This window comes from Salvelinus sp. IW2-2015, linkage group LG4q.1:29 (genome assembly GCF_002910315.2).
Source record: "Salvelinus sp. IW2-2015 linkage group LG4q.1:29, ASM291031v2, whole genome shotgun sequence".
Lineage (NCBI taxonomy): Eukaryota > Metazoa > Chordata > Actinopteri > Salmoniformes > Salmonidae > Salvelinus > Salvelinus sp. IW2-2015.
In genome coordinates this window covers 20,973,644-20,986,294 of record NC_036842.1, presented here as the reverse complement: position 1 = coordinate 20,986,294, position 12,651 = coordinate 20,973,644, and the positions used below count along the sequence as shown (strand labels likewise).

The following is a 12,651-nucleotide window of genomic DNA, read 5'->3' as shown; positions in this document are numbered from 1 at the left end:
CTGATGTATCAAATACTTATGTCATGCAATAAAATGCAAATTAATTACTTAAAAATCATACAATGTGATTTTCTGGATTTTTGTTTTAGATTCCTTCTCTCACAGTTGAAGTGTACCTATGATAAAAATTACAGACCTCTACATGCTTTGTAAGTAGGAAAACCTGCAAAATCGTCAGTGTATCAAATACTTGTTCTCCCCACTGTATATATTTTTTTCTACAAACAAAATTCCACTTTGACATTATGGGGTATTTGTGTGTAGATCAGTGACACACCTTTAAATTCAGGATGTAACAACAAAATGTGGAAAAAGTAAAGGGGTGTGAATACATTCTGAAGGCACTGTAAGTGCCTTGATATTCAGTCTGATATCTCAATCCTAAACTTTTGTATTGTAACACTTCAGAAAAACATTTGCAATTGCCAGACAATGGCAGACACGTTTTACACCACTTACTAATTAAGATGACTCAGTCAAGTTAATTAGCCTAACTTTTCTTTATCAATCCAAAGCCATTCATAGCACCTTTCATTTGGAGTTCAACACCGGAATCCACATTCCCAATACTAAGTAGGTGACTACAGTAACTGCAGTGCAGTCAGTGACATTTAACAGCCAAATTGGAAGAGGAGCATCTGTACCCCCACTCACTTATTTTTCGACACATTAATATGCATAAGTAAGTGGCTTTAAGCTGAAAAAAACACTTTCTCCTTCATTAAGTCCATCCAAGTATTAAAGTCCAAGCAGAGACGGGGAGGAGGCAGGGAGTAAATTATGACCTTTCTACAGATTATTGCCTGCCGGAGTCAGAACCATTATGAAGTTTGCATGTTGCAATTTCCTTTTGCAATTTGTGGGATCACTAATTGTTATTATAAGCAAAGGTCAGTTCTGACTTGAATGCAGTGTGTTAGCCTGGTTTAGGGGAAATTTGTGGGTTGGATTAAAAGGATGTGATGTAGCCCTGTATTCCTACTGTAGAAGGCAGGGCTGGGTTAGCTCATTAACTGTTAGGTTATGGATCAGTGAACCAAAATTGTTCCAAGCTGGTTGTCAATGGCTGGTGACAAACAACAAACATATACATTGTACCTCATGCAATTTGTATTTGTTTACTGTTTATAAACATTTTTTATGTTTTAAGATAAAACTTTACAGTAATTCATACACGTAGGCTACATGTGGGTCAACCTCAGTCAACTTGATGAACTTTGTGTTCCCTTTAATACAGGTTCAGTTGGAACAGAGGGGTACGAAAGTATTCTTTTGATGGACAGGCCGCTGATAGACACACGAATGAGAGGTTTTGAATTGAATTTCCTCAGTGAAAGACATCCATTTCACATGCCAAATGGCAGTGTCAGACTTGTAATCCTGTCTGGTTCCAATTACCGAAGGGGGAAAAGAACTGACAGTTCAGCACCAACTAATTGACAGAGTATTTGGACACAATTACTCAAAAAGGATTCTGCAATAAATTTAATTAATCAAACGTAATGAATGAAATGGAAGGAATATTTCTCAGTCTCCATCCATGTTTGTCTGTCTGTCTGCCTGTCAGTCTGTCAGTGCAGTGTACCTTGAAGACCTTGATGGGATCAATCCAGAGGCTGTCATTGTTCAGCCAGGGTTTGCGCTCCGTTAGGCTTTCAGCAAACACGTCCAGATAGAAGATGGCGTAGTTCTCAGGGTCTGGGATCTCACTCTGGAAAAGCTTCATGATATTCAGAAACGTGTCTGGAGGCCCGCAGATATACACAACTGTAGGGAAGACAAAAAACACAACACAAAAGTTACTTATAACTGTTTATCTGAATTATGGTTGTATTTCCTATAACTGCTTTAGCTATCAAACCTCTCCATTTTGTGAATTGCTCCTCTTATCATTGGTAGACTAGATGTAGATATGAACCACATGAGGTATGGAAGTCAATCCAAATCAGTAACTTCTGGGGAATGCTGTTATGAGTAATCATGTGTAGGTACGCCTACTGAAGTTGCACAGTGTCTGCTATTTAGGGGGAGTGTGCATGTGTGTTTAGAGCGTGGAAAACTGTCTGTGCTGTACGCCTGCCTACATAATACCATCCCATTCTGTTTTCATGCAGTCTGCTCCATAGACAGCATGTCTGTAGGCATTATTTCCATTCGCTGGATATGTCATAGTGACTGCTGCCAGCTCTAAGGCAGCCCTCCCAGTTAGCAGACATTTCCTGTTAGACCAAAGTCAGCACAGAACACCGCTCAGACCCCAACTCTCATCTCTTCCAACATAGCTCACAAGGAGCCATGCCAAGTAGTCCTGCTGTCTCCTGGACATCGTCCAAAACAAATGTACAAAAAGGCAGGGGAAAAGTCAACCTGTGTTGTAGGAATCATAAGGATCTGCCTGGGCTTAACTTATTACAAAGCACATCAAATAGTTTGGTACATTTTGTTTCACTTAGCGGCAGACTCAAAGAGAGCAACCAGCCCACCTCACCTGAACTCTCCATTTCTAGTAGAAGGCAGCATTAGCTCCCATGACTCACACAACATCTAGACGTAGAGAAACGTAATGCTGCAATGACTATTAAATGCATCCCATTCTGTTCATAATCAAGCGCCTGAGTATCCTAGCCTATATCATGAATACATTCCATTTGTAGTTTTCCCAGGTGTGACGCTTGAAAGAAGACCAATGGAACAGTCTCTGCAAAATTGCATGTTTAGAAACTACTATCAACTTTACAGTGTTTTGTGTAATGTGTATCTTACTTATTAAAGTGTAATACAAATATGACAGAGATAATTTTAGAGATAATTATTTTGTAGACCATTGTGTTACCATGGTCTAATCTGTCAAATGGGCTTTAACAACTCTCGTAAGAGAACTTAGGAAACGTACGCCTTCGTCGCATGTCTTTGTTCTCTTCCAGGAAGTTGTACACAACTTCCATAAACACATTTATATCTACGATAGACAGAAAAGAGCCAGTCACACAACACAAATGTGATGCATGCTGAGAGTTTTTTATGTACAGAACCAGTCAAAAGTTTGGACACACCTACTCATTCCAGGGTTTTCTTTATTTTTGCTATTTTCTACATTGTAGAATAATAGTGAAGACATCAAAACTATGAAATAACACATATGGAATCATGTAGTAACCAAAAAAGTGTTAAATAAATCAAAATATATTTTATATTTGAGATTCTTTGCCTTGATGACAGCTTTACACACTCTTGGGATTCTCTCAACCAGTTTCATGAGGTAGTCACCTGGAATGCATTTCAATTAACATGTGTGCCTTGTTAAAAGTTAATTTGTGGAATGTCTTTCCTAGTTAATGCGTTTGAGCCAATCAGTTGTGTTGTGACAAGGTAGGGGTGGTATACAGAAGATAGCCCTATTTGATGAAAGACCAAGTCCATATTATGGCAAGAACAGCTCAAATAAGCAAAGAGAAATGACAGTCCATCATTAATTTAAGACATGAAGGTCAGTCAATTAATAAAATGTCAAGAACTTTTAAAGTTTCCTCAAGTGCAGCTATGTTTAGACTGTTGTTCATGTTTTGCTGTGTTCTAGTGTACTATGGAATATATTGCTTTCTTATCCTTGACACTTCTCCCAGTAATATTTAAGGTTAGAACTACCTTTCTAAGTGTTCTGATACGTCTAGCTTGGAGTTGTATGTTTACGATAACATAGCTACAGTATTTCACCTTTTAATGTGTATCTTATTGCTTACTAGGTGTGTCCAATCAATTTTGTAACCACTCCCTCTTCCAATTAGGGCTAATTGGAAAAGCTGTTCAAAAGAGGACATTGTATTCTCTTTTTTTTTGTACTCCCTGACGAAGGCCATGCAGCCGAAACGCATCGGTTTAAAAAAAAAAAAATTGTTTCTATTGAACATGCCATACTAATAAAGGCATTTTAATTAATTATATGAAGAGTGCCTTGGTCCTCCTTTCTTTTCTTCAAGTGCAGTCGCAAAAACCATCAAACGCTATGATGAAACTGGCTCTCATGAGGAAAGGAAAGGAAGACCCAGAGTTACTTCTGCTGCAGAGGATAAGTTAATCAGAGATAACAGCACCTCAGATTGCAGCCCAAATAAATGCTTCTCAGAGTTCAAGTAATAAACACATCTCAACATCAACTGTTCAGAGTAGACTGCCTGAATCAGGCCTTCATGGTCGAACGCTGCAAAGAAACCACTACAAAGGACACCAATAATAAGAAGAGACTTGCTAGGGCAAAGAAACATGAGCAATGGACATTAGACCAGTGGAAATCTGCCCTATGGTCTGATGAGTCCAAATTTGAGATTTTTGGTTCCAGCCGCTGTGTCTTTGTGAGATGCAGAGTAGGTGAACGGATGATCTCCGCATGTGTGGTTCCCACCGTGAAGCATGGAGGAGGAGGTGTGATAGTGTGGGGGTGCTTTGCTGGTGACACTGTCGTGATTTATTTCGAATTCAAGGCACACTTAACCAGCATGGCTACCACAGCATTCTGCAGCGATACGCCATCCCATCTGGTTTGCGCTTAGTGGGACTATCATTTGTTTTTCAACAGGACAATGACCCAAAACACACCTCCAGGCTATATAAGGGCCAAGAAGGAGAGTGATGGAGTGCTGCATCAGATGACCTGGCCTCCACAATCACCCGACCTCAACCCAATTGAGATGGTTTGAGATGAGTTGGACTGCAGAGTGAAGGAAAAGCAGCCAACAAGTGCTCAGCATATGTGGGAACTCTGTTGGAAAAGCATTCCTCATGAAGCTGGTTGAGAGAATGCCAAAAGTGTGCAAAGCTGTCATTAAGGCAAAGGGTGGCTACTTTGAAGAATCTCAAATATAAAATATATTTTGATTTGTTTAACACTTTTTTGGATACTTCATGATTCCATGTGTTATTTCATAGTTTTGATGTCTTCACTATTATTCTACAATGTAGAAAATAGTACAAATAAAGAAAAAACCCTTGAATGAGTAGGTGTATCTCGACTCTTGACTGGTACTGTATATATATATAAATATATTACAGGAAACACACTTTGTGTGATTTCAGTGAGGGGCCTATATTGTACCTGTGCTACATTATGTTGGTAACCCTGTTAGCACTCGTGTAGTCTGCAACAAACATTCACATATGTGCCTCCACAAAAGAAAGGATACAGCTTGATGTATTCTTCCTTCCAGCCATGTGGCATTTTTTTAACCTTTATTTAACTAAGCAAGTCAGTTAAGAACTTGCCTCTACCTTCTTGCCCTTTGTTCTTTTGTTTGTACCCAATAATGTTTGTACCATGTTTTGTGCTGCTACCATGTTGTTTTGCTACCATGTTGTTGTCATGTTGTGTTGCTACCATGCTGTGTTGTCATGTGTTGCTGCTTTGCTACTTTGTTGTCTTAGGTCTCTCTTTATGTAATGTTGTGTTGTTTCTCTTGTTTTGTTCTATATTTATATATGATATATATATATACACAGTATATACACAGTCCCCGCAGGTCTTTTGCCTTTTGGTAGGCCGTCATTGTAAATAAGAATTTGTTCTTTACTGACTTGACTAGTTAAATAAAGGTTAAAAAATAAATAAAATAAAATAAAAAATGTCTTATTTACAATGACAGCCTACACCGGCCAAAAACAGACGACGCTGGGCCAATTGTGCACCGCCGTATGGGACTCCCAATCACAGCCAGTTATGATAGAGCCTGGATTTGAACCAGGGTGTCTGTAGTGAAGCCTTTAGCACAGAGATGCACAGCCTTAGACCGCTGTGCCACTTGGGAGCTCAAGTGTATGTGTGCTTTTTAGTGGTCTGAAAATGATCACGGTGTGAGCTTTCTCCACAGGTAACCTGGTGAGACTTTGAAAACATAATTGGCCTCATGTTCAGTCTGGCAGGTAAATGTTTTTTGGGGAGATATTACATGTTTCTACCATTTCTCTTTTTTCATGAACAAATCTGATAGGAGGCTAATAATTAGACTTCAAAGGGTTTTCCCATCAGATTCAGAACACAAAATCAGAGGGACTGTGTCGGAGTGAATCAATTTACATTACAAATCTGTACCTGACAACAACTGGCTTAAAAACAATCAACACTCAACGCTATACAGTACTGTCAAGACGTCGACCAAAATGAGAGACCACACAGTTGAGGTAAAGGTTGACAACCCAGTGGTTATATGTTGGTGATCTCAGAGGGATGAATGTGAATGGAATGTCAAGCCAGAACTCCAAGCTTGGACAAGCCATGCCAAAACCATTAGCTTCCGTGACCCCAAGCTCACCATGGCGGGCCCATAATTCAGCTAAGAGGTTTGGCAGCTTTCAAAATGATTTTCCTGATATGACAGCAGTTAAGTACCATATGCAGTGTTTATTGCACTATTTGTTAATGTTACTGCTGGAAAAGTTTTTTCAAGTGCTTTAAAAGCGAATAAACCCAGTCATTTACATGCATCACTCATTGACAACACAGTCGTATCTGTATTCTGTGCTCTGCTGGTTAGTGCTGAGTCACTCTAGTCTATAATGTTCTTCTCATCCACTGATTTCTAATCAGTACCCTGACAATAACTATGGATGAAAACAGTGAGCCAAGAGTATCATTTTGTGGTTATAGTAATGTTTCAGGGTTATTGAAAAAACCAAAGGCCAGTATCTTCCCAGATGATGTGAAAGAGTTTATTGCCTTTACTTCTTCCAGATGAACCTTAACCAACACACAGCATCAGACGGTTCAGACAAACAGAACAGTTCTGGGCCAAAGCACACATCAATATCACTTGCCAGTATTTGTGTTTCGCTGTTGGACTTTCAACACTCCAATTCCCCTCTATCGGTATAGATATTTTGATATTGCAGTATAACACTATGGCCCAAGGTGATTGTTTAGCTGATGCAACTATGTCAGTAGAATTGATCGTTAACACCATTCCCTTGTGTTATTGATATGCAGCATCCAATTTTGATGGAATCTGAGTTACCAACAAATATGAAGAATTTGAAAGCAACAAATTCCTAAAATACTTAGTCTGAATTTGTGAAATATTTATTCAACTGAGACAAAAAAAGCATTGATGCCACTTAATTGTCTTGATAAGGGTAAACAACAAGAAAGTCTAGCTGCATAAGGCAACTGTGAGCTGGCTGTTCCTGATGATTAACAGAGAGCAAATACTCACAAATAACTGGTAGCAAACAAATTACCCAATTTCAACCTTAGATGTGTCAACACAATGGATCATTTGCCACATCAAACAATAAATCTGAGTACATGTTGTATTAAGACAGAGGTCTAATGGGTCTCTACAGACAAAATGTCTCTACATCACTAACAATAATATTTGTAAATGTAATATGTTATATCTTATATATATGTTATATCGATGGTTTTAGACCCCATCATAGCACTGAGACTGCACTTGTGAAGGTGGTAAATGACCTTTAAATGGCGTCAGACCGAGGCTCTGCATCTGTCCTCGTGCTCCTAGACCTTAGTGCTGCCTTTGATACCATCGATCACCACATTCTTTTGGAGAGATTGGAAACCCAAATTGGTCTACACGGACAAGTTCTGGCCTGGTTTAGATCTTATCTGTCGGAAAGATATCAGTTTGTCTCTGTGAACGGTTTGTCCTCTGACAAATCAACTGTACATTTCGGTGTTCCTCAAGGTTCAGTTTTAGGACCACTATTGTTTTCACTATATATTTTACCTCTTGGGGATGTCATTCGAAAACATAATGTTAACTTTCACTGCTATGCGGATGACACACAGCTGTACATTTCAATGAAACATGGTGAAGCCCCAAAATTGCCCTCACTAGAAGCCTGTGTTTCAGACATAAGGAAGTGGATGGCTGAAAACGTTCTACTTTTAAACTCGGACAAAACAGAGATGCTTGTTCTAGGTCCCAAGAAACAAAGAGATCTTCTATTGAATCTGACAATTAATCTTGATGGTTGTAAAGTCGTCTCAAATAAAACCGTGAAGGACCTCGGCGTTACTCTGGACCCTGATCTCTCTTTTGACGAACATATCAAGACTGTTTCAAGGACAGCTTTTTTCCATCTACGTAACATTGCAAAAATCAGAAACTTTCTGTCCAAATTTGATGCAGAAAAATTAATCCATGCTTTTGTTACTTCTATGTTAGACTACTGCAATGCTCTACTTTCCGGCTACCTGGATAAAGCACTAAATAAACTTCAGTTAGTGCTAAATACGGCTGCTAGAATCCTGACTAGAACCCCCCAAAATTGATCATATTACTCCAGTGCTAGTCTCCCTACACTGGCTTCCTGTTAAGGCAAGGGCTGATTTCAAGGTTTTACTGCTCCTACCTATCTTTCCGATTTGGTCCTGCCGTACATACCTACACGTACACTACGGTCACAAGACGCAGGCCTCCTAATTGTCCCTAGAATTTCTAAGCAAACAACTGGAGGCAGGGCTTTCTCCTATAGAGCTCCATTTTTCTGTGTCTCTCACCCATGTGAGAGACACAGACTCGGTCTCAACTTTTAAGTCTTTACTGAAGACTCATCTCTTCAGTGGGTCATATGATTGAGTGTAGTCTGGCCCAGGAGTGTGAAGGTGAACGGAAAGGCTCTGGAGCAACGAACCACCCTTGCTGTCTCTGCCTGGCCGGTTCCCCTCTCTCCACTGGGATTCTCTGCCTCTAACCCTATTACAGGGGCTGAGTCACTGGTTTACTGGTGCTCTTTCATGCCGTCCCTGGAAGGGGTGCGTCACTTGATGGGGTGAGTCACTGACGTGATCTTCCTGTCTGGGTTGGCGCCCCCCCTGGGTTGTGCCGTGGCGGAGATCTTTTGTGGGCTATACTCGGCCTTGTCTCAGGATGGTAAGTTGGTGGTTGAAGATATCCCTCTAGTGGTTTGGGGGCTGTGCTTTGGCAAAGTGGGTGGGGTTATATTCTTCCTGTTTGACCCTGTCCGGGGGTATCATCGGATGGGCCACAGTGTCTCCTGACCCCTCCTGTCTCAGCCTCCAGTATTTTATGCTACAGTAGTTTATGTGTCGGGGGCTAGGGTCAGTTTGTTATATCTGGAGTACTTCTCCTGTCTTATCCGGTGTCCTGTGTGAATTTAAGTATGCTCTCTCTAATTCTCTCTTTTTCTCTTTCTTTCTCTCTCTCGGAGGACCTGAGCCCTAGGACCATGCCTCAGACTACCTTGCATGATGACTCCTTGCTGTCCCCAGTCCACCTGGCCGTGCTGCTGCTCCAGTTTCAACTGTTCTGCCTGCGGCTATGGAACCCTGACCTGTTCACCGGACGTGCTACCTGTCCCAGACCTGCTGATTTCAACTCCTAGAGACCGCAGGAGCGGTAGAGATACTCTTAATGATCGGCTATGAAAAGCCAACTGACATTTACTCCTGAGGTGCTGACTTGCTGCACCCTCGACAACTACTGTGATTATTATTATTTGACCCATGGCTGGTCATTTATGAACATTTGAACATCTTGGCCATGTTCTGTTATATTCTCCACCCGGCACAGCCAGAAGAGGACTGGCCACCCCTCATAGCCTGGTTCTTCTCTAGGTTTCTTCCTAGGTTTTGGCCTTTCTAGGGAGTTTTTCCTAGCCACCGTGCTTCTACACCTGCATTAATTGCTGTTTGGGATTTTAGGCAGGGTTTCTGTACAGCACTTTGAGATATCAGCTGATGTACGAAGGGCTATATAAATACATTTGATTTGATTTATAATGTAGAGTGGTGTGTGTGTTACGACTTGGCAGAGTCTCTGTTTATATGCTTTCTCAGCCGATTACAAGTAGTGAGGATTAATGAACCATTTCTAAAATAGATTTGGAGTTCATAAAATGTTATGACAACATTCCAGTTGTAATAAACATGTAATAACATATTCTACAGTGGGGATTACCATGGAAACAATGTTACAACAGCTGTGTGTCACTACGATTTTACACTAGGTAAACAATCAACACTATTTGTGTAATGATAAGAATGTATTTCTAATTGTTTTGAGATAAGCAATAGGCTACATCAAGTACATAACGGTGAACTGTAAATAGAATGAGCTGGAAAACAAGCTGGTGTGAGTCAACACGGCATGACATTGGAAATGAACATTGGGCCATTGTAGGCTAATTAATGAACAATAATAATGCCTTAGCCTTATTACAGGTAAAACTGAATATTTACAATCCTTTTTTAAGTTTCAGCTGAAAATGCCCGTCTACTTAATTGGGATAGATGCTGTAAATAACATGTATGAAAGACCTATTGAACAAGAAAAAAAGAAAGAAAATCTATGCGTGCAGGCACATAATCTCTCTCTCACACACACACACACTCAGTGATTACACAGGTGGTTCACAGCAATAAATGGTGGTCTGGTAAGTCACATACTGGGTTTAGAAGTGCATTCTATACTGTTCATCTCTTCACTTCTCCCTTTTTGTTTACAAAGCTCTTCTTCACAAGCTTTCAACACATCTCACTTATCTGTTAAAGTACAGAAATAAGGACCACCAAACCCGCTCACAGGGTTGGTGAACTCTTGAGGTCCCTCGTGTCTCTACCAACCCAGACAAATCAGCCTTTACTTTTAATACCTCATTACATCTTGAATCCCTGGTGCCAATAGGGCTGTTTAGAATGCTGATGAGGAGTTAATTCACTTAGGTTTACAAGTGTTTTGGTTGATTGTGGTGGTTTATTTGTGTTGTTGAGATGTGGTGTGTCTATCTGCTGTATCTTCTAGTTTATTTTTAACAGTTTTATTGATTTATGTTGTGAGTGGTTTGTTCTCAGGGCACCATTGTGAATGAGACCCTGGTCTCAATTGGGGCTCTCCTGAATAAATAAAATCTAAATAAATAAATAAAATAGGTAGGCTTACTAAATATGTTTTTATTATATTAAATAAATATTCCAAGAACAGGTTTAAATCCACTGTAGGCCTATGTAAGAATATGCTTTGACTAACACTGAGTGTACAAAACATTAGGAACATCTGCTCTTTCATGGCATAGACTGACCAGGTGAATCCATGTGAAAGCAATGATCTCTTATTGATTTCACTTGTTAAATCCACTTCAATCAGTGTAGATAGATGAAGGGGACGAGACAAGTTAAATAAGGATTTTTAAGCCTTGAGAAAATTGAGATATGGATTGTGTATGTGTGCCATCACAGAGTAAATGGGCAAGACAAAATATTGAACGGGGTATGGTAGTAGGTGCCAGGCGCACCGGTTTGAGTGTGTCAAGAACGGCATCGCTGTTGGGTTTATCACGCTCAACGGTTTCCCGTGTATATCAACCACCCAAAGGACATCCAGCCAACTTGACACAGCTGTGGGAAGCATTGGAGTCAACATGGGCCAGCATCCCTGTGGAACGCTTTCGACACCTTGTAGAGTCCATGACCCGACGAATTGAGGGCAAAATGGGGTGAACTCAATATTAGGAAGTGTTCCTAATGTTTTGTACACTCAGTGTATATGACCAACACTGGCTACTCATAAATTAAAAACGTAAGCCCAAAATTAGCCTACTATCAAGCCAATGTTCCACATTTTTAGGCTATCTTATAATGGAACATCTACATTTCATATTGCATATGTGGAAATAGCCAATTTATAGACTTACTTCTCCCGTGGTCTTTCATGAAAGTAATGATTTCTTTATAATAGCTTGGCGAGTCTTGATATGGCAAGGCATCAACTGTGACATTTTCCGCTTTCAAAATTATGTAAATTCCTTCAGAGAGGAAGTAGTGAGGTCGGTCATCTTTTTTCACATCGTGAAAAATCAGAATGGCACGAGAGGTCCAATTAAACTGCGCGTGAATAATACTAGCAAATTCTCCCAATTTTGTAGTCGAGGGTCCGGTGCGCACAATCGTTTTGTACTCATCCCCGTTAACAAACCCATATGCTGTTCCTCCCGCAGTTATCAATGGGAGTTTCCAATGAGATGCAAATCTTCCAACGGAGGCCACTGAATACACGCAACCAGGTCCAAAGAAAGCATCTGGTTTATTATAAAGTTTGGTATCCACGGCTATAATCTGTGCCCTATTTTCTGCGCAGACACCGGTTGAATCCTCCGTGCTGAAATTCAAGAGTTGAATTGAGTGGCCTTGGAGAACTCCGTGCTTCTTCTGGAGATTCTCGTTCGCCATAATAATTGCTGGGAAAACCCGAGGCAAAGCCCAGGGATACTTGTGGTAATTGTCGGGAAGCATCACCGCAACTGTTATATTATTTCCCATATTCGTTCGACACCTGGATATGAGAGAGTATGTGAATGCCACAAAGAAACAGTATCCAAGATCCGTTTTAGATCCCATTGCTTTAATTTGTAGTATAAAATAAATCCAAGAAAACGGACCTCGTGTGTTCTAGTAAGACGCCTTACTGTCCTGAAACCTAACCATATGTCTCTCTATTGAAATGCAACTTCAGTCAATAGAAGAAATGTTTAGGTAATCCATGTGTCATGTATCATCTTTAACGTTGCTCTAATGGTTATCCAGCAGTGATTCTGTGCGTTGTTCACTTCAGCGCATTTCTCGGACTGATGTTCCTTAACTCGCCCCTCCGAGTGTGATAACATCCATCCAAATGACTGGAACTTAAA

General features: G+C 40.3%; 1 protein-coding gene across 2 annotated transcripts in view; it reads right to left on the bottom strand.

Moving 5' to 3' along the window:
- Positions 1–12,619, bottom strand: part of LOC111961636 (atrial natriuretic peptide receptor 2) — a 60,431-nt gene extending 47,812 nt beyond the window's left edge. For both annotated transcript variants that reach the window (XM_023984055.2, XM_023984057.2), the window contains exons 1-2: positions 11,659–12,619; positions 1,586–1,767 (exon numbers count right to left, since the gene is read on the bottom strand). In XM_023984055.2, coding sequence (XP_023839823.1) covers positions 1,586–1,767; positions 11,659–12,361 — 885 coding nt within the window. In that variant the 5' untranslated portion in view covers positions 12,362–12,619. The remainder of the gene's footprint in view (positions 1–1,585; positions 1,768–11,658) is intronic.
- Positions 12,620–12,651: the final 32 nt, after the last annotated feature.